A 20,450-nucleotide genomic window follows, 5' to 3' on the forward strand; every position below is an offset into this window, starting at 1 on the left:
CAGAGTAGCATAAGATGGTCAAATATCACAGGTGTTTATTGGGATCATTAAATTATTATATACTTATCTATTGTGTTCCAGAATTAGGTGTATACGTGTTTTTCTCATATTTGTCAAATTTGTGTTAAAATTGTAGCCTGACTGCGCACGAGGACCCCCGACACTACAAGATGGAGCAACCCTCCGCGTGAATCTCCACGCGCACGTCTCTCTCCGCCCCTGGTCGGCAAAATGGCGACTGTGGGGTACGATGCGTCTGCGGATCCGGAGATGGAGTTGCTCAGCGATGAGGAGCTGGAAAGGTAATTTGAAGAGCGACCAAGCGAGTCCAGTCCTAAGCAATTACATAAAGCCACGTTGAGTATGCCAAGGGGCTTTTGTATTCGGTTGACACAGAGTGATCTTCACATATGCGATGACAGACCTCGGAACATTCCGGTGTCTGGCCTGGCTCGCTGTGCTAGCCTAGCCTAGCCAACGGGCTCTGAGCATATGACTTTTCTTTTTCATGTGTGAAACATCCCACATCGTCGCCAGAGCGACTGTCTATTGTTTCCTGCGACTTCATTCTCATCGGTTATTTCAGCTGTCTGTAAGCACTTTAGTGTTTCCCACTGTTTTATTGGACGTATTATTAGCTCTAGCTAGGCTAGCTACAAAACGTACGCGGTTTGCTGGGTAGGGGATGCCAGGAGCAGGGAACTAGCGTTAGGGAGCTAACCTATCTTATCTTGGCTGTGTCCCGGTCTGAGCAACTGTTTGGTGGTTACTTTTATAGCTTTCATTTTCTGTGCATTTATTGTGGCTTTTACCCAGCGTGATACAATCGTTGACCGCATTTTCTCACCTGGGCAGTGGTCAGACACGCACCAAAATCCCGTAATTAGGTTAAAATTAGATTAGAGTTAAATTGAGGTTATCGTTCAAAGACATGGAGCCATATCGCATCTCTGAATAGTCGCGACTTTCTCGGTTGTAACGTTACTTCTATTCTGAAAGACATGCTAGATCATTAGCCTCTCTACACGTCATCGTTTTACGAGCTCTAGCTCGCTATCTTAGCTAGCTAAAGAAGTTTGGTGGGGGGGATTCTATAGCGCTAGAAATCTGAAATCGGAATAAGAATTAAGTGCAATATTTGATCAGTATTTAATCGTCGTGCAAATGACGTCATGCTTTCGCTCCTTCGTTGATTGATTAGCTGTTGGGATATTCTCGTTAGCTGTGTTCATCGCAGCTAGCTAATCTAGGTCCATTACCGAAATGCTCTACAAACCTCGAGAACTTTCTATTGCCAAACGTTTGCAGAGGTGCCCACATGAGAATGTAATGGAATCCACGAGGACGTGACCTCCCTTAGGCGACAGCTGGGTGACGTTTAGTTAGTGGGAAGATCAGGTTCACTTGCAGCGAAATCTGCTGAGAAACGTGATATACCCACGTGACCTTAGATACAAGTCGTGGTCTTGGTGGTGGTTCATGGGCACAGACTACATGTCTTTGGCGTTTACTGGAATGCTTTCACTGTCTGAATTAATACCGCGTTTAATGTTTGTATAGTAACTAAAACTATGCTACCAACATTCATGTTCAGTCACCCAGTTGTATGTTCTTTGATTTGTTACACTTGTCTTCAACCTGCTGACCAAGCACTGAGCAAGACACATGCCCTTGCCAAACCACCACAGCTGCTTTGCTTTGCGTTGTGGCGGACAAGCTAACCAAATTACGCAGTCATGTGTTGTCATGTCATTGCTGAACCTAGGACAGGTTTTATGTTTAGCAGTCATGACTTGGGTAGCTCTCCCCCAAACCCCTCTATACCACCATTAACATGGTGTTTCTTTTTTGCTTACCTGTCTGGAGCCTAATCTGATCAACAGTTTAGCAGAGAGTCTCCACTGTAGCAGGGATTCTCCTCATTCAGTTGCTGGAGTGATGTTGGAATGCAGACTAGAGCACTCAGTCCAGAAGCACATGATCTAGTGAGTTCTGTGTGTTTGGACTCTATGTGCAAATCTGTTCCACACCACCATGATATCTGGCTTCTGCTGTCATTGACTGTGTAAATGTGAAGGGCAGTGAAGATTCCTGATTTCTGATTCCCATTCTGCTTTGTTCTCTGCTTGTCATGTCTGCATGTGTGATGTCTCCAGGGAAGCTGAAGGATACAAAGAGCAGGGCAATGCTCATTACATAAAGAAGGACTACACAGAAGCATTCAGCTACTACTCCAAGGCCATTGGTAACTAGCCCCCTGTATCATGTTCTCTCATTCTTCTCTTCCACTATTGTTTTTCCATATTTTCATATTTGCCAGTACAAACATGCACATGCTGCTGTTTGAAGCTTTCTTCTGTAGCTCACTGCCATGCTGACACATACACTAGCATGGTCTGTAGACAGTTTCAGTTCAGTTTCAAGTTTCACGTACATAGTTATACATGGTATGCAGTGAAATGGTTTTTGTGACAGAGTCAACCTCACATATAGATTTAATGCTGTGTGTGATTGTTTGAGTTAAATTAACCTCTCTTGCTCTCTCTCTCATAAATTCATATATGTTTCACCATGGCAACATCTTGTTTTTGGGACCTTGTTCCGTGTACACCAAAAAGTATAATGGCTGAGTGCTACTTTCCCAACCCTTCTGGTGCTGTTTTCCTGTGATGCTCCTGTGGGATTTTTGCAGGTTTGTCATTGGACAGTTGAGAGTTTTGTTTTCCCTTTACCAGACATGTGCCCAAAGAATGCCAGTTATTACGGCAACCGCGCAGCCACCCTGATGATGCTGAGTCGCTACAGGGAGGCACTGGAGGATTCCCAGCAGGCCGTGCGCCTGGATGACGCCTTCATGAAGGTCAGAGGTCAAAAAGCTAACTTTGACCTTTTGAGCAGTGGTTGCACTTCCATGATAATGTACACTAATAAATTACCCAGCCACAGGGTAGGGTAGTGCGTGCGTGTATATGTGTGTGCACAAGTGTGGTCATTCACTCTCCCTCTAACCCCCAGGGTCACTTACGGGAGGGCAAATGCCACCTGTTGCTTGGCAACGCTATGGCTGCCAGCCGCTGTTTCCAGAAGGTTCTGGAGCTGGAACCCGACAACAGCCAGGCTCAGCAAGAGGTATGGCAACCTATCACAGTGCTGATAATCACACTACACCCAGGCAGCACAAAGAGAACCAAATGCGTAGCCAATCAGGGATTCATGTAGCTGTTAGAATTGGTACCGAATTCAAACTATATTTCATACCAGTTTTTCCACCAAAAAGTGTCTGTCTGTCCGTGTCCTGCAGATGAAGAATGCAGAATCTATTCTGGAGTATGAGCGAATGGCTGAGATCGGCTTTGACAAACGGGACTTCAGAATGGTGGGTGAGCCTTATACTGCAAAGGGCCATTTCTCCAACTCCCATGTGTCTGTGTGTGTGTATCTGTCTGTGTGTGGGTGGGTTTCGTATGGGTTTGTCTGGCTGTGTGTGTGTGTGTGTGTGTGTGTGTGTGTGCGCGCGCGCGCGCGCACGCACAAGTGCCTATGTGTGTGTATAGATGCTGTTCTGTATGGATCGAGTGCTGGAGTCAGCGTGTGTGTGTGTGTGTGTGTGTAGGTGGTGTTCTGTATGGATCGGGCACTGGAGTCGGCATCTGCGTGCCACAGGTTTAAGGTGCTGAAAGCAGAGTGCCTGGCATTACTTGGCCGCTACACAGAAGCCCAGTCCGTTGCCAGGTAACCAGATAATGGCATTACAAAATATTTACCTTTATTACTTCGTAGACTGATTAGTATAAGTCAGCTAAAGTAGCCTTTAAAAATGGCCAGACTGACGGCGCCTACAAAACACCTCCTCCTGCAGTGATATCTTGCGCATGGACTCCACGAACGGCGACGCGCTGTATGTGAGGGGCTTATGTCTGTATTATGAGGACTGCATCGACAAGGCTGTGCAGTTTTTCGTTCAGGCACTGCGCATGGCACCCGATCATGAGAAGGCCCGCCTGGCCTGTAGAGTGAGTCGGTACTACTGATCAAATACACACGGTCTCTCTACCCACATCTGTAGTCACATGCTTAGTTATGCTTTCCTGTGTAGCAGGAAGTAATTACTCCCACTCCCGAGGTTGTAATGACTGGAGGACAGCAAGAGCTTAACTTGAATAGTCTAACTCCTCCTTCACTGGTGCTCTGGATACATCTATTTTTATTTATTTTCCATGAGTACAAATGTAGTCAAGAATGGTTTTTCTGTTTTTTGGCTAACTGCAGAATGCCAAAGCACTGAAGGCTAAGAAGGAGGAGGGGAACCAGGCGTTTAAAGAAGGCGGTTTTGAAGAGGCCTATGAGCTCTACTCTGACGCTCTGACCATTGATCCCAACAACATCAAAACCAACGCCAAGCTCTATTGCAACCGAGCCACAGTCGGCTCCAAGGTGAGCCTTTAACCCCACCCCCCCTCCTGCAGGCTTCAGGGTGAGCTGGGGGGAGAGGAAACCCTGACTTGGACGCTCTGCTGACCAGATGACTCTGCGCTATTTTAACCCTATACAGGCACCAGTGAGAACACGCTGGATTACTGGAGTGTGTCCTCATTTGGTGTTCTAGTCTCACACACTGCCAGACACCACTACACTCCACGCTATAGTAGAGGAGGACTGGCACAGCCACGGCATGATGCCTGATGCTCACGCTCACTGCTCCACCATTTCACTGCGAGTTATACTGTGTATGACTATGTATGTGACGAATAAACCAAGCTTGGTTTTGTTCTCTCTCTTGCTGGAGGTTTTAGTCCAGTGTTTGAATTCTGAGCAACATCTTATACTGGAATCAATGATTTTCAGAAGTACATTGGATTGTGGCATGTGTGCAGTTTTAGGACTATAAATCATATCGCATGTAAAAACAGGTTCATGATTAATTCTCCCCCCTCCCCCCCTTATCTTCCAGTTGAAGAAACTAGAGCAGGCCATAGAGGACTGTACAAAGGCCATTAAACTGGATGAGTCCTACATCAAAGCATACTTAAGGAGAGCCCAGTGGTAAGGCACGTGTGTGTGTGCGTGCGCGTGTGTGTACGTGTACGTGTGTGTTCAGGCCACTTGTCTCCATTTGTAACCCTACAGTTTCATGGACACAGAGCAGTATGAGGAAGCTGTGCGGGACTATGAGAAGGTGTACCAGACAGAGAAAACTAAAGGTAAGGGGTAGCGTTAAAGGAATGCCTGCTGGGTGAGGGTTAGTTTACTTGTACAGGTATGAGTTCTGGTAGTGCAGGTCCCAGTGAACTTGCTTGTACAGCACTAAGTTCACGCCTTGCTGCTGTTCTGTTGTCCTTCAGAACACAAGCACCTGCTAAAGGCAGCACAACTGGAGCTGAAGAAGAGCAAAAGGAAAGATTATTATAAAGTTTTAGGGGTGGAAAAAAATGCCACTGAAGATGACATCAAGAAGGCTTATCGCAAACGAGCCCTGATGCACCATCCAGGTAGAATCTCACGTGCAAACAGATCTCATAAATATATTAAACACTACCAACTTGTACTAGGAGGAGGTTCATGTTAAACAGTACCAACTCATGCAGGATGCTGTCTAATACCATCGATGGAATTCCTCCCCCCCCCCCCCCCCCCAGACCGGCACAGTGGAGCAAGTGCAGAGGTGCAGAAGGAGGAGGAGAAGAAGTTTAAGGAAGTGGGTGAGGCCTTCACTGTGCTCTCTGACCCCAAGAAGAAATCACGTTATGACGGCGGCCATGACCTGGAGGATGACGACATGAACATGGGTCTGTCTCACACTCACTCGATGCATTAACATGGGTCTGTCACACACTCACACAGCTGTCTCTCACATCAAATTCAAATGCACGAATACACTAGCCATTCGTTTTTGGGTTGTTCACTTCATTTCAGTAATAAAAGTGTATTGTTCTTATTGTGGTCCTGTTATATAATTATTATATTATAAAATCTTTCAGATTTTGATGCCAACAACATCTTCAAAGCGTTCTTTGGTGGACCAGGTGGATTTAGTTTTGAAGGTTAGACATGCCCTCCAAACCCCACACAGCCCTGGGCTTCATGTACCTTTTGCTTAGATGTCATCAGTTTGTCCTTATGTATACAGCAGTCATAATTGCCATAACTGGCGTAACAAATATTGTAGATTTTCTGTATTGACTTGCTCTTTTTTTTTTTTTTTTTTCTTTCCTGTAGCTTCTGGACCTGGAAACTTCTTCTTCCAGTTTGGCTAACTGGACCTTCTCCAGCATGTATGCAGTAGACCCACACAAACTTAAGACTGCCCTGCCCCTGTCCCACCCCCTACTGCAGTATGATGGACCACTAACCTTCACTTGGACCCTGAGCCCATGCAGTTGACTTGATCTGGTACTATGGCCAGTATGTGATCATTCAAAGCACACTGCACAGCGCTCTGGTCCCCTTTTCTTTTTTTTAAAGTCCTAACCCCCCCCTGCCAATTCATATGGAGCTTTAGTCTGCTTAATTATGTATAAATAATTAATTTAAATGAAAGAATGGTCCTAGTTAAATAATTACCACCATAAAACGGTGACCTTTTTTGTTTTGTTTTGTTTTTTTTATGGTGTGGTCATTGAACCAACATTTTTCAAGACTTTGTTCAGATGTGGTGTACATTTAAGTAAGGTGCTACAGTCCACATCCACCTCTGTCAGGGACTCTTACTCTGTTCAGTACATCAGTGCAGGATTCACACAGGACTCTCCCCTCAGTCTGGCTTCTGAAACTCGACACTTGTCAGCAGGATAAATTTAACAGAATTACTTATCTCCCAATGTTCAAATGTAATAACAGTTTGCAGATTAAGTGAAGTTATTTTTCACCTTTTTCTAAACTGCCCCCATGCTCCCAAGGTATAGATGTGACTACACACGCCTTTCCAACGCCAAATTATACCACTGATGTGAATACACGCTCCTTCCCTCGGGCAAATTATATCATAGAAATTAGTCCCATTTGTTCTTCCGCTGGCTGGGGTTAAACTCGTACTACTGCATACAGAAGCACGGCGAACGGGTGTTCGAGCGCCCCCTCGTGGTTTTCTCCCTCTGCAGGGTTCATATTTCAATGTTGCCATGTACCCGTTGCTGCATTGTACATTTTACTGGAATGTAAAGTGTTTCTTTGTGTTGATGATCAATGACTTTTTAGTTTTTGTTTTGTTTTTTAACTATGAAATAGTCACTTTTTAAAATATCAATATTTATTGTAATTTCACAAGCCAGATGTGAGCCAGTGAGGAGTGCTGTGGTGAAGGTTTGGCCGTACCCCGTGCTTGTGTTCAGGGGAGCGGCGCTGATCCAACCTGATGACGGTTATCTGGAGCAACTAGCTCGAGGCACAATACCGAGTAAAGGACATTCTGGGACGTTTTTGTAAAGTGAAATTACGGAAATTGGCTGCCTGCACAAATGTCTGTCCTGCATGCCACCATAATCAGTCGTTGTTCGGCTACAACCTGAATTCCACTTCAGTTTAATCTTATCGCATAAGATCTTATGGCGCAGTCCATGAACCTCCACATTTGTCTGGCTCATGTTAACCGTCTTCGTTATGGACCGTTTTCAAATAGCCATGTAAATAAAGTTAGCTGTTTTCTCTTTCTCCCCTTCACTTGACTCTGCATGTTTTTCCTGTCCGTTTTTGATGGTTGTGCGCTTGACATTTGTTTTCTAAAGTTTCTGCAGCATTAACTGCAGGTCAAACTGCCTTTGGTGGTCATGTTAACCTCCCTGATCACGTGTTCCGGGTTTTGTGACGTGGTTGCTAGGATACACCAGACGTGCCAGTCCTGCGCAAGTCCTGTCTGCTAGTTAAAAAGCTGGTAATTCAACCTTGTAGTATCCACATTTATGCGAAAATGCCTGATAATGATGGGGGACAAGGTCCGAAAAGTACGTTTTCTACCTACATGGCCGAGGGTGAGCAGCTGTTTCACAAGGGAGAATACGGCAAGGCCACTGAAAGCTACTCCGCGGTGAGAACTCCGTTAAAACCTGACGAGCATTGGTCTCTCACTAACTAGAACAATTCAGTACAAAGTTGAAATCTTTCACATGACTGGTAATTTGCTTTAGAAGGACACGTTCGTTTTAATCGATTGGTTTCTTAGTTGGCAAAATATGTCTGCCTTAGGCTCTGATATTAAAGCCAGACGACAAGAATTGCTTGGTTGCCAGATCCAAGTGCTACGTGAAGCTGGGAGAGTCCGCGAAGGCGCTAAAGGACGCAGACGCATCACTCAAAGAGGACGGGGTTTTTTTCAAGGTGTGCTCCCCACCTGCGAGACAGACCAGTTATCAAAGTTACACCTGTCATTAGGGTCACATGTAAAGCTAAACACTAAAATGACATGCTATTAGTTTTACCTCTTAACTACTATACCTATATTGACATAAATGTTTAGTCTTTATAAAAATTGTGAGATTGTTCTGCCTAAGGCAAGTGTGTATATATGTGTATATATATATACACACATATAATATATATATATATATATATATATATATATATATATATATATATATATTAGATAGATAATAAAATTAACTTTGTCAAATAGAAAGTATCAAAATTAAAGATCTAACTAAACCAGGAACTAAAATGTTAGTGCTAAGAGTTCAAATTAAACATGTAAAGTGTTGAGATAAACAATGAAAATATAAGAAATTAAAAGAAATAAAACTGCTGTGTAGTAGTGTTGATAAAAGGTTAAAGTGCAGGGTTTAAGTTGAAAGCCTGGTCTAATAAATGGTTTAGTTCAGATTTAAACATGTCTAGTGTCTGAGAGCTACTAATGTTCCATTTAAAAATGGCGATGTTGGTGCTTGCTTTCAGTGTGCTGTCAGACATGATTAGTTTTAGAGTATTTTCGTGTCCCCAGGAACATGAGAAGTAACTGATAGCAGGAAAGGTAGCCTTCAAGAGAACATTCTATATTATTTAATGAGTCCATGTCAAATTTTGCTGAGTAGGCAGAGATGCATGAAGGGTTTGTTCTCGTGACATCAGGGAGACTGTGGTTTCAAAACCGGCTGATTGTGCATCTTATGTTCCATGTGCAGACTCAAAGTGTGTGTTGAATAGTGTATTTTGAAAAGTTATCAATATTTACACATTACTTACATTTTTTAATTTCAATATAGCGAGGGACGTTCAGTTTTCTGTGATTGGGTTGTTTTAATGCAGCTGTACTATGTTGATATTTTAAGTTGTTGATTGTAAAAGCCAGATAGTCATTTTTAGAAGATCTGTTTTAGTGATGGCTGTCAGAATGTAATGTCAGTTCAGCCAAAGTGTTCTTTAAGAATCACCTTTAGGGTTCTTTAAGGTTTAATAGACTCTCCTCTCACACAGGGCCTGCATCAGAAGGCAGAGGCCCTCTACACCATGGGGGACTTTGAGTTTGCTCTGGTCTTTTACCACAGAGGCCACAGGCTGAGACCAGAATTGCAGGACTTCAGGCTGGGCATTCAAAAGGCTCAGGAAGCTATCAACAACTGTGTGGGCAGTGAGTGCTAATGCACAATGCACTCTTACAAAGTTCGGCCACAACCACAGGGGAATGTCACACTCGCATATGATAATGCAATATCTTAGAAAGTCAAAAACTAGTAGCATTGTTTGTTGACAAGGAACCCATGCTTGTGGTGTGTCCAGGTGCACAGTGAATAAAATGCTAATAATAAAAACACATCATTCCGTTCAGTCGTGGCTCAGGCCTGTTGCTAACTCTGCCTGCTCTCGCACTCTCTCTCTCTCTCTCTCTCTCTCTCTCTCTCTCTCTCTCTCTCGCTAGGTCCCTCATCTGTTAAACTGGAGAATAAGAGCGCGCTCTCCTTTGTCCATAAAGTCGAGGACGTAAGTCTGTTGCCTCTACCTCACATTTCCAAGCCCTGTGATAACCTCACTTGTGATAATTACCACATGCAGTATAAACTACGCATTAGTTATCATGATGAACAGCATTATAGAAATAAAATTTAAGCTAAAAATGCCATTTTTTGACAGTTTCACGTGGTTGCATTTCAAATGTGCCTGTTTGTTTTTTATCTGTCAGCTGAAAATGGCTCAACAAAAATATTTGGTGCATCCACTAAAGAAGGTGCAGAGAAAGCAAGACCAGGAGATGCCCAAAAATGAGAGAACAGCCAAGCAGTTACTGAGTGAGCTGTATGCTGACAAAGAGTATCTGGAGAAACTGCTAAAAGATGAAGGTGGGTGAGTGTGTGTTTGTAGCTAACATTTCTGTGCCTTGAGTTGCTGTTTGTGTGTATAATTAATTATTTCCTTCTCACACAGATCTCATCAAGGGTAAGACGCGTAGTGGTGAGCATCTGCAGGAGCTGATCTTCACCTGCATTTCGTATCTGGACACACGGACGGAGTTCTGGAGGCAGCAGAAGCCGATCTACGCCCGCCAGCATGACCGACAGCTGCAGCATCGGCAGTGGAGCCACCACCATCTGCCCTCTGACCCCACCTGCAACGTCCTCAGGAACCTGGAGAAGATCAATGCTGGTGAGGCGCCGTGGTGCAAGGCAGAGGCCTTTGGCGCTGTGGTGCGAGGCAGAGGCCATATTTCGTGCCTAAAGGTCTAGCAAGTAATTTTTTCAGGCTTCAGGACTTGTCACATTTATCGCAGTTAGTATCTAAGTCAATCAGTGGTTTGTGTTTGTGCATATGCACATGTTTGTATTTGCGTGTGTGTGTGTGAGCGTGTGCACATGCATGTGGTTGTTTGCTTTGCAGCACTTAATGCCGGAAATGCAGAGAGCAGCTTGAAGAAGGCACGTGAGGTCCTGAAGAATGTACAGGGCTGGTCTGAGGACGTCCTGCCCAACAGGACTGAAGTGCTGGGGCATCTCTACAGCTGCCTTGGTAACACTGCCATGGGTACACAACTCTTACTTACACAGCTGGAGAAAACAAACATGAACTAAAACATGATTACAAGATTCTCCTGCATTATGTCTGTTAGAAGATCAGTAGTTAAACCGTATCTTTTGAGTGTTGAGGTATTGTACATGGTGAGTGTTCAGACACCATCTCTGCTCTGTGCTCAGGTAATGCCTTGATGGATCTGGGAGACATGGACAAGGCCTTGGACAACCATCTGAAGGACCTGGAGCTGGCCAAGCAAGGGCAAGTGTCAGGACAGCTCAGAGTAGCTGCATGTGCGGGAGGGGCATATTCTTGCTTACAGCAGGTTAAAGATATCAGGATAATGTTTGCTTTTTGTTTGTTTGCTTTTAACAGTAAATTGATGGACAGTAAGTCAAGGGCTCTGGACAACATTGGTCGAGTGTATGCACGTACTGGCAAATTCCAACAAGCCATAGAAGCGTGAGTGTGGCTTTATTCATCTCATTATTATGCAGAGTATATGCATACAGTCATTTTACTGTTATAACCGTGTGCGTGTAGTTGGGAGGAGAAGGTGTGTCTGTTGCGCAGTGGGCTGGAGAAAGCCTGGCTGTTCCATGAGATCGGCCGCTGTTACCTGGAGCTGAAGCAGTACGTGGAGGCCAGAGACTACGGCACTCAGTCGCTCGGTGCTGCCAGTGACATCTGTGATGAGAAATGGCAACTCAATGCAAGTGTGCTGGTGGCACAGGCTGAGTGTGAGTCCACCAGAAGAGAAAACCAAAAATTGTGTGCTTAAGGCCTGAATCAGCACTGGGCTCAGAAGAAAAGTTGTACAGACAACTTTGACTGTACTGGTAGAGGAAAAGTTAAATATACATATTGCAAACTTCAGTGGATGCAGTAGTGTTCAAATTTTCCTGGTGTAATAAATCTTTTAGAATATTTAGAATGATTTTATGTTTAGAAATAAAGCAGTAATACTATATCTCACCTATAACCGTACAGACATCAGTAGCAGTATTCAGAAATGAGTGGTTTTAAAGTCTTCAGTATAAGTAACACATTGATCTGAATTTGAGATTTTCAAGAATTTTTTAAAATGATTTTTCAGCATTAGATGTGCTTTAAACATGGGTTTTAGAACATGGGTTCTCTTTCTCTCTCTCTCTCTCTCTCTCTCTCTCTCTCTCAGTGAAGCTGGGGAACTTTAAGACCAGTGTGCTCCTCTTCGAGAAGGCGCTGGACCTGGCTAAGGAGGACACTGCTGCCAGAGATGCTATCCAGAAGGTCACACTAATGTTGTGTTAACCCTAACCCAGAAGGTCACACAGATGTTACGTTAACCCTCACCCTCCTCCCTCATGTGTCCCAGTTCTCTCTGTCTTTCATGCTTGACATTTGTAATAACACTATTCATGTTAAATTAGACTCATCAGGTTTCTGAATTCCCTAGAGTTTAATCATGACTACATGCGAGTGTTTCTCAGCTTGTGAAACAACACACCAGCATATTAGAGAAAAATGATGTTTGTTTGGAAGAGACGGGATCTGAAAGATGTCAAGGTTTACATGAGTGACTATGGTGTTTAGTCCATGACACAATCGTGGTCATACTGAGAACACTTGACCAGCACCGTGTTACAGGAATGACAAGAAAAATCAACAGTGATTTTTCACAATGATTTTTTTCTTTTCACAGTGATTCAGGATAAGCGTGAAGATTAGGCTTATGATAAACAGCTAAATTACTTCTGAAACATTTCTACACAGTTCTACATGACCAGTTTACTTTGATCATAATAACTGAGATCAGTTTGATCAAAGGACCAAACAATAATCAAAATTTGATCATTGACAAGTAAATGGACTTCTCATTTTTTGTTTTAGGTGGTGGTGAAGAACTAAAACACATAATACTGACTAAATGTGTATTGTGACCTCCTGATTTTAGTATTAGGCTGACTAGTCCTGGATCATAAAACATTTTTTAAAAACTTTATTTTATTACGTTTAACGTAGCTTCCTGATATCCTTTGATCCGTCTAAGTGAATCTTGACTCTGTCCTGGCAGGTGCTAAGTGAGACGAGGCAGTTGGCAGCACTGTGAGAGGAGCCTGGATGAGCTGAGTTGCCCCACACCCTGTTGAGTCTGGACTAAGGCATCTTCAGTCCTGTTCAATGTCTTGGCCCTGGCCTGTGAAATAAAGCCTGTATGGAGACACAGAGGTGGATCTGGTTCAGGAGGTGGTGGTGCTGAGAACTGCTGGAGTTTCAATGTGTGGTCTGATTTACATTTATTAATAAGAAAGAATGGGTGGAGCAGTGCTCTCATGCTACGCTGACTGTGTGAAGGTGGCATAATGACTCAGCACAGCGTCTTGTGGAGGTTTTAGTGTCAAGGGCCGGGTATTTCACAGCAATGTGATGCCAATGGCAATCCCTTACTGACTGTGGTAGTGGCTGGGAACTGACTAAATGCTGTTCTAACCCCCGCGCTATTCCAGGAGAGGGTCAGGCTGTGCTAGGTGAGCGTGTTAGGACAGGACATGACTGCAACTAGGTCACCAATGCCTAGCAACAGGACAATGTCCATTTTTGTTCTTGCTACTGCTTAATCACTCTTAAAATAAAAAAAAAAAATACATTTTACATTTACTGCACACACTTTTGCCAATATTAGGCTTGTGATTACAATATATTGAAAAAATGCTTCATTGAACAATTTTAAAAGTGCCTCAGAAGGCCTAGTATTTATTGGTAGTAATCTGGATTAAATTCAGGGTACTCAAATACCAAGATGTACAAAGAATGATTATGTAACTGTTACACAACATCAAATACCAGCGGCTGCGGGAAGGCCGTTTCAGCGTTTCCCCGTTCGTCCCAGAGAACTCAGACACCCTAGTTAAGGTTTTCTCGCTCGTGTTGTTGGTACCTCATAGTCCTAATGCTCGACACATTACCTAATACACTCATGGTTTTTTTTCAACACCGATAACTTAATTACTCTGAGAATTTTTCAATTTGAATTATGCAAGGTCTAGATTTAAACTCAGAAAGGCCTCAGTATGTGAGATTACACCACTGAAGTCAATCGTAACAACTGCAAGACTGACAAGACCTGACTGGTGTTCTGTAGATTGTGTAACAAATCTGTTGACTCGCTCCAATACACACGTCCATGTGGGAAAAAAGATTCAACTCGAAGAGCAACGGGGCTACCGATGAACCCGAATCCTTAAAGTCACACACGCTTAACTCCTGAACAGCTGATTTAATAGACATCCGCGAGGTAAATGCGGCCGCTTTACTTCAACTCCTGAAAATGTGAATAACATTCATGAAAACACTAAATAATAATTAAGAACCGTTATTTGATTAATTGGAGGTGTAGTTCCTCAACGGATAAGTTCACGGAGGCGGCCCCAGACGTTACGTAGCTGCTGAACATAAAGCCAAGCGCCTCCCTTAGTTGAGTGGGCGTGTCTCGTTTGCTGAACATCCTCACGGGCCCCTCGTGCACTAGCACGCTCAAGAGTCGTGGTTTCCGCTTCTTCCGTGTACTTGTCGGGCAGGCGGGGATCTCTTCGCAGGACTCGAGGCGAACAAGCAGGACTGTTCGGTGCTGCAGAGCCAGTGGACGCGACGCGCTACTTTCCCGTTAGGGTGAGACGCCGCTCTTCCTCGGTTATATGCGTGTGCGCCGTTACTGGGCGTCTGCTGAACTTAATTTCCTCTTTTGGACACGTTTGTATGTTCTCGTGCCCGTTCCGTTGGTACTGAAATGTGGTAGCTTGAAGAAATACGTCACTTCAGACACAAAAGCTAAAAAGCTAGTGAACGTTTTTGGCGTGTACTGTTAAACGCAGCGCGGTCCGTGGCATTGCCACGCTGAGTTGTTTTGTCTGGCAGCCCAGACGGGAACAGCCACTCCCCAAATCTCCAAAGCTGCTTTCATTGTTTCGCCTAAACATGTATTCCTCGTAATTCCTGTATTCGCTCGAGCTTCCTGTGCTTTCATGCTTTAAATGTTGCCATCAGCTGCCAACATTTTGACTCTTTCATAAACTAGACCAATAGAGATAATTAGTCGTTTAGCTGTGTAATCTTGTGTAAAATTCAGCAACTCCATTTAGTTGTACCGTTGTAACGTTGGCTTTTTATTGAAGGGACCAAATATGTTTGTTTTCTGAAAGTCTGTCTTTCCTTTGTCCGAGATCCTGTGGTGTATCCGAGTGTAATTTGGCCATACAGCGGCCCAAACGAGCTGCAGGTGTTGCTCCCTGAGGCCTGCTTGGGCCGGTAGCGCACGCCCAGTCTTGTGTTCACGGTAAAATTAACTTCTAGTAGAATTTGCTACAGCGTTGTGGTTTTTAAAATAGTTTTTTTGCGTAAGCTTTGTTAGGCAGACCCTCTGTCTGAAATGTATAGAGGTGCCGTATTTTACTGTGAATACAGCCGATACGAGTTCGCTGCGTGTCTATATAAAGGAAATTTAGCGCGAACAGACTGAATATTGAAGAAGAGGAACATTTAGTCATCTGATCTGTTCTGCGTACACGCACGGCAACGTTTACTGGAAATTTTCGCAACACTTAAAGTACAAGTGGATCTGACTGGCTGTAAAACCTAATCCACAGAATAACGGCACCCGTTTCTGAACGACTATATTAAAGAGCATTTCATTCGCATTCACCTTCTGCGCTGTCCTCACGGAGGGTCGGTGCAAGGGTTGGATTGGAGACGTCTGACCGTCGGGGGCAGTCTGGCATAATCACGTAAGAATGGCTGGGTGGTTCCGCAAATTTCAGATCCCTTGTTTGAGTTCCGCTGCATCCTCTAAAAGAGGAGTTGAGGCCCCTTTCAGAAACAGTTTTTGTTTCCTTCACTTGCATGAATCCCTACTAAAACGTACAAATCTAATGTCCTCCGGGGTACATTTTGACACTTCCTGATTTGAGATTCACAGATTGAATAAATGTTTTGGGGTAAGTTTATCCAGTCAATGACAAGCACTTGGAGAATTAAATTGTGAATTAAACTCCTGAAGCCTTTATGAATGTTCAGTGAAGCCACATGCAGGTCTGTACAGTAGCACCGTTTAATGAGCTATACGCCACACCACCAGCCCTTATAATGGAGTGAAGGCAAAAGATGAGTTGTGCTGGTGAATGTGGATGTAACTGTAGAGCAGGCTTGTGCTGGGAGCTTTCACATGCAGGGATGTGGTTTGTGTATGGAGACTGGACCCAGAATGGAAAACTGCTTCTAGGGAACCAATGACGAGTTTTTGTTTGGTAGAGACAGGCTGGTGTTGAGGAATGGAAGCTGATCAGAATCAGGAAGTGCCAGCAGCTGAGACCCAAGCGGCAGAGATGGAGTCACCTGCTCACGAACAGCCTGCGTGTGATGAGGTGGCAGAACCAGCCTCCCAGCCAGAGTTCGAGACGAAGGAGCCAGCAACAAAAGCCCCCGAGCCCGAGGCCATGAAGGAAGCGCCGGGTGCGGAGCTGACTCAAGTGGAAGTGTCCTCCGAGACGCCTGCCAAGAAGCTGGAAGCAGGTGTAGCGGACGGAGCCCAGGAGGAGCCTTCTGGGAAAACACCTGAGGGTGAAGTAGAGCCTGAGAAGCAATTGGAAGGTACAGACAAGCCAGAGCAAAAGGTTGAGGCCACTGCTGACAGTGCAGCAACACCTACAGAAGCTGCAAAAGAGGCAGAGCCAGCAGCAAAAGCCCTGGAGGCGGAGCTAGAAAAGCCATCTGAGGCTGAGGAGGTTAAAGCAGAGATCCCCAAAGAGGCGGCGCTGCAACCCAAAGAGGCGGAGCTGCCGCTGTTCTTCGGCTGGTTCCTGCTTTCTGAGGTTGAGGAGAAGATAAAATGCTCTACCATGGAGTTCCTTAAGACTCTGGACACTATGGAGGCCTTCAAGAAACACCTCAGTGAATGTGAGTAGAGGGTGAGGCTGTCGCTGTTTCTGTAGACTTTCTTTAGGCCTTTAAATAACCACTTTTTTTTTTTTTAATAAAGTTACTGGGGAAGCTGAGAAAGAGGTGGATCTGGAGCAGTACTTTCAAACCAAAACGCCACTCCACTGCACCTCAAAGTTCTGTGACTACGGAAAAGCAGAGGGATCAAAGGAGTACGCGGAGCAGCAGGTTAGTTTCTGTGAAGGTCATTCTGAAGGATCTTGTGAGATTATTTTACGCCTGTTAACTACCTGAATAACTTTAGTTTTGTATGTAGTCACGTCGTTGTCTCGAGCAGAAGTGCAGCATGGCAGTTACACTGACCTAGGTCATCTTATTTTGATAGTTTTGACTTCTATACCTTGGTGTGGTGTTCAGAACAATTTTCAGAGCAACCAACTGATGTAGACAGTAAGGAGAGTTGAGAATATTTGCCTGGATGAGTCATGGTATAATTGACATGACTGAAAAAAAAAACGGCACAGCAATTGTTAGTAACTTTGAATGCCAGAATTATATTGGCAGAGGTGGGTAATGGCTATTTGCACTTGAAGGATTTTCTAAAATATTTGTACTTTTTGTACTGGTTTTTTTTTTTTTCTTCTTTTTTTCTTCTTTTTTTTTCTTTTTTTCCCTAAAATATTTAAGTGTGAATTGACTTGATTTTCAGGTGTAGACAAGTCCTCATGTATTTAAAGCTTGATCTCTTGGTTGTAGAGATGGGCACTTCCTGTGCTGCTGAATACAGTTTGTAAAGAGATGCTGCACTGATTCTGTACGTCACATAGCACATGAAACTTTGAGACTGTTTAGGCTGGTTTTTGTTGTACGATTCACTTGAAATGTGTAGCTTTTCTGTGCAGCCTGACTTATGCAAAACTGAAGCGTCTCTCCACTCCTGTGCAGGTGGTTAAAGATGCGTGCGATGGTGCGTCAGAGCTGGCTGTCGTCGGCCTCATGGTCACACCTCGCACGTTTGGTGCGCGCGTGTTACTAACCCCTGAGCAGCTCCAGCTGTGGCCCCCAGGTGTGGACAAAGAGGGGGTCCCTGCCTCTGCCCTTCCCAGCATCGAGGCTCTCCCAACGGGCAGCCGAGCCCATGTGACCCTGGGCTGCGCTGCGGGAGTGGAAGCTGTCCAGACCGGCCTGGACCTGCTGGAGGTGCTGGCTCTGAAGCAGGCTGAGCACCAGCCCGCCGCCGAGGCCGAGCTGGACGCAGGCACGCTTTCATACCTGGGTGAAGGCCGCTGGTACCTGGAGCTGCAGGAGGCCATCGTGTGTGATGCCACCTTCTCCAGCTTCTCTGAGGACGAGCGCCCCACTGGACCTGCCAAGAAAGAGAGCGGAGAGAAGAAGAAGAAGCCAAAGTGCTCCATTCTGTGAGGGGGGGCAGAGATTTCTGTAGGGTTATGCCACGTGTGTGTGTGTGTGTGTGTGTCCGTGCGTGCGTGCGCGCTCCAGCTTTAGTGTATGTGTAGGATTAGGTGTGGGCAAACTGGTACCACAGGCTCTGCCTGAGGTGGCAAGCTACCTGTTAGCCTCTCTTTAGCAGGGGTTAGGTTTTGGGGGTTTAGGCTAACCCTTCCAGCCCCTCTCTTTAGCATGTGTTGGGGTTAGGGGTTAGGATATGGCCCCTCTCTTTAGCAGGTGCCTTTCACTAGGATTAGGGTTTACCCGAACACTCTGACTAGGGGCTGGGGTTTACCCGAGCTCTTTCACTAGGTGCCACGAGTGCTAAGGATTTCCACTCTGCCTTAAGGTCACATCACCCCCCTGTAGGTCATGGGTTACTCTGCTAGCTCACTCACTCTTGACCACTGCACTCTCTGTCTACATGCGCTCACTCAGTTTTTCCAGTACTCAGTGTGGTGTCGGATTGCTTCTTTGAATGTTTTACTGTGTATGAACAGGTACACGTTTTCTTGTCACCACTTTATTGCGTTTTTGAGCTGACTGGAGAGGGTGCCGTTAGATTGTAGAACCAGGCAGTATTGGTGCCAAACTGGCATGAATACATATTCTTCCGGTTCAGTTCAAAAACTGAGCCTAGCATTGCTCGTGTTGTGTGCGTGCTTGCATGTGCACACATTTGGAGTGTGCAGGTTTCTCCTCTCTTTGCAGTAGAAAAGTGACATTTGTGATTAACTTCAGCAAGACCATGTGGTTCAGTGGCTTATAAATTGTGCTTTTCTTGTAACTTCATTGTGAAGTTCATAGTTTCATTGTGAAGCTTTTTCAACACTTTTGCATTAAAACATTGTTACTCTTCTGTATATCAAGCATATCTGTTTTGAATGAAACTGTGAAATGTCTTTCCTAAATCTCCTGTGGTGTCTTTCACCCCATGGGACACTCAATGTTGTCCAACTGCGCTAAGCCTCTTACCCTTCAGTCTGCACCACCTGACCTGGCCCTGTTGTACTGTCTCCAGCGCTGAGTTGTGCTTTCAGATTTCTCTCTTGACAGAATCTACACTCTACTGTGGACACTTTCAGCTTTCCTCTACAGTGTGGTGCTAGGAGGCAGAACCCTTGTTTCTGTAGAGTTGGGGTCAACCCAACCCTTCTGTAGGCCTCTGAGGTTCTGGATTTTTGCACTTTGTTTTTGTTTTTTGTACACCTAATAATAAATTTGCTTGGCTCTGAACTGCTTGTTGTGTTTTTAGTTCCCGAAAGTTGGTGGTGGCCAGTCCACTTCCTCATTTTGGCCTTCTTTCAGCTTTGTGTCTTTCAAGGACAGCGTGTAATCATTTATCTCAAATGGTGTTTCACCACACTGAGCCTCTCGATTGCGTCATGGGCCTCTTGTTGGCTTTTTCATGGTAACCCCATGCAGGGCTGTACTTTTATGCATGTGTGGTACTTAAATTGGCTCTTGATTTAAGAGTAGTATCACTGCATCATTTTAACTGGGCTAGGCAGCAAATGAATGGTTGGTATATCAAGAGCTTTTAAAAAGTTGAGTATATGTAGTAAATGTAAACTACTGATTCTGCCACATGGTGGTGTTAATTACTCCCCAGTGGTCCAAGTGTTTAAGGTATTTTAAATGTATTTATATTTTGTATTTAGCTGATGCTTTTATCCAAAGTGACTTACAATTATCTCCAAGTACAACTTAAGTAATTGAGGGTTAAGGGTCTTGCTCAGGGGCCCAACAGTGGAAACTTGGCAGTGGTGGGGTTGAACCAGTGAACTATTCATTAAAATGTTCATTATTTTAGTGAATAAGTGAATTACTTGCTTAATTTAGTTTATTGTACACTGTGGTCTGGAATGCAAAATATGGGCAGGGATTTCATCTACAAAAGCTAAATTTAATTGGTGTTGATTAGGTTTATTTTTCCCACAATGTTCCTAACATACTCTCACATAAATCTAAGGAAGCTTGCATCAGTGTGGGCTTAGTGGCTTCAGTTCACTTCTAGTAGGCTCTGCTCATAAAGCCTGATTTGATCTTTCTGAGTTGCTGTCTGCCTGTTGGGCAGACAACAGTGTGTGTTAAATATAATAAATATTTTTCAAAGGTGCAATTAGTGTGTTTATATTAACTGGATTTACCAAGATAAATAC

At 44.5% G+C, this 20,450-nt stretch overlaps 3 protein-coding genes across 7 annotated transcripts; all 3 read left to right on the forward strand.

The window, feature by feature from the left end:
• Nucleotides 1-144: 144 nt before the first annotated feature.
• Nucleotides 145-7,656, forward strand: dnajc7 (DnaJ (Hsp40) homolog, subfamily C, member 7). 2 transcript variants are annotated; one of them, XM_081711671.1, is made up of 15 exons: nt 185-302; nt 1,867-1,985; nt 2,157-2,245; nt 2,736-2,860; nt 3,016-3,129; nt 3,302-3,376; nt 3,614-3,732; nt 3,860-4,013; nt 4,270-4,434; nt 4,952-5,043; nt 5,128-5,201; nt 5,343-5,489; nt 5,637-5,786; nt 5,979-6,041; nt 6,217-7,656. In XM_081711671.1, exons 4-15 carry the CDS (start codon nt 2,738-2,740, stop codon nt 6,252-6,254), a joined length of 1,314 nt encoding a protein of 437 aa, XP_081567797.1. In that variant the 5' UTR covers nt 185-302; nt 1,867-1,985; nt 2,157-2,245; nt 2,736-2,737; the 3' UTR covers nt 6,255-7,656. The 2 variants fall into 2 exon arrangements, with proteins under 2 accessions (XP_081567796.1, XP_081567797.1); XM_081711670.1 differs by lacking the exon at nt 1,867-1,985 and having other exon boundaries at nt 145-302.
• Nucleotides 7,657-7,791: 135 nt separating this feature from the next.
• Nucleotides 7,792-13,136, forward strand: odad4 (outer dynein arm docking complex subunit 4). Of its 3 annotated transcripts, none has more exons than XM_081711669.1 (12): nt 7,792-8,020; nt 8,179-8,310; nt 9,400-9,553; nt 9,842-9,903; nt 10,103-10,259; nt 10,345-10,563; nt 10,795-10,938; nt 11,109-11,187; nt 11,302-11,388; nt 11,470-11,666; nt 12,104-12,233; nt 12,983-13,136. In XM_081711669.1, the coding sequence occupies exons 1-11, from the start codon at nt 7,904-7,906 to the stop codon at nt 12,217-12,219; spliced, it is 1,464 nt and encodes a 487-aa protein (XP_081567795.1). In that variant the 5' UTR covers nt 7,792-7,903; the 3' UTR covers nt 12,220-12,233; nt 12,983-13,136. The 3 variants fall into 3 exon arrangements, with proteins under 3 accessions (XP_081567795.1, XP_081567793.1, XP_081567794.1); XM_081711667.1 differs by having other exon boundaries at nt 7,793-8,020; nt 12,104-12,198; XM_081711668.1 differs by having other exon boundaries at nt 7,793-8,020; nt 10,795-10,923; nt 12,104-12,198.
• Nucleotides 13,137-14,102: 966 nt separating this feature from the next.
• On the forward strand, nt 14,103-19,524 carry cnp (2'',3''-cyclic nucleotide 3'' phosphodiesterase). Of its 2 annotated transcripts, none has more exons than XM_035526096.2 (4): nt 14,103-14,577; nt 16,219-16,857; nt 16,940-17,067; nt 17,785-19,524. In XM_035526096.2, exons 2-4 carry the CDS (start codon nt 16,233-16,235, stop codon nt 18,259-18,261), a joined length of 1,230 nt encoding a protein of 409 aa, XP_035381989.1. In that variant the 5' UTR covers nt 14,103-14,577; nt 16,219-16,232; the 3' UTR covers nt 18,262-19,524. The 2 variants fall into 2 exon arrangements, with proteins under 2 accessions (XP_035381989.1, XP_035381985.1); XM_035526092.2 differs by having other exon boundaries at nt 14,110-14,577; nt 16,213-16,857.
• The last annotated feature ends 926 nt before the right edge of the window (nt 19,525-20,450 follow it).

Source organism: Electrophorus electricus, chromosome 3, assembly GCF_041902795.1.
Source record: "Electrophorus electricus isolate QZ-2024a chromosome 3, ASM4190279v1, whole genome shotgun sequence".
Lineage (NCBI taxonomy): Eukaryota > Metazoa > Chordata > Actinopteri > Gymnotiformes > Gymnotidae > Electrophorus > Electrophorus electricus.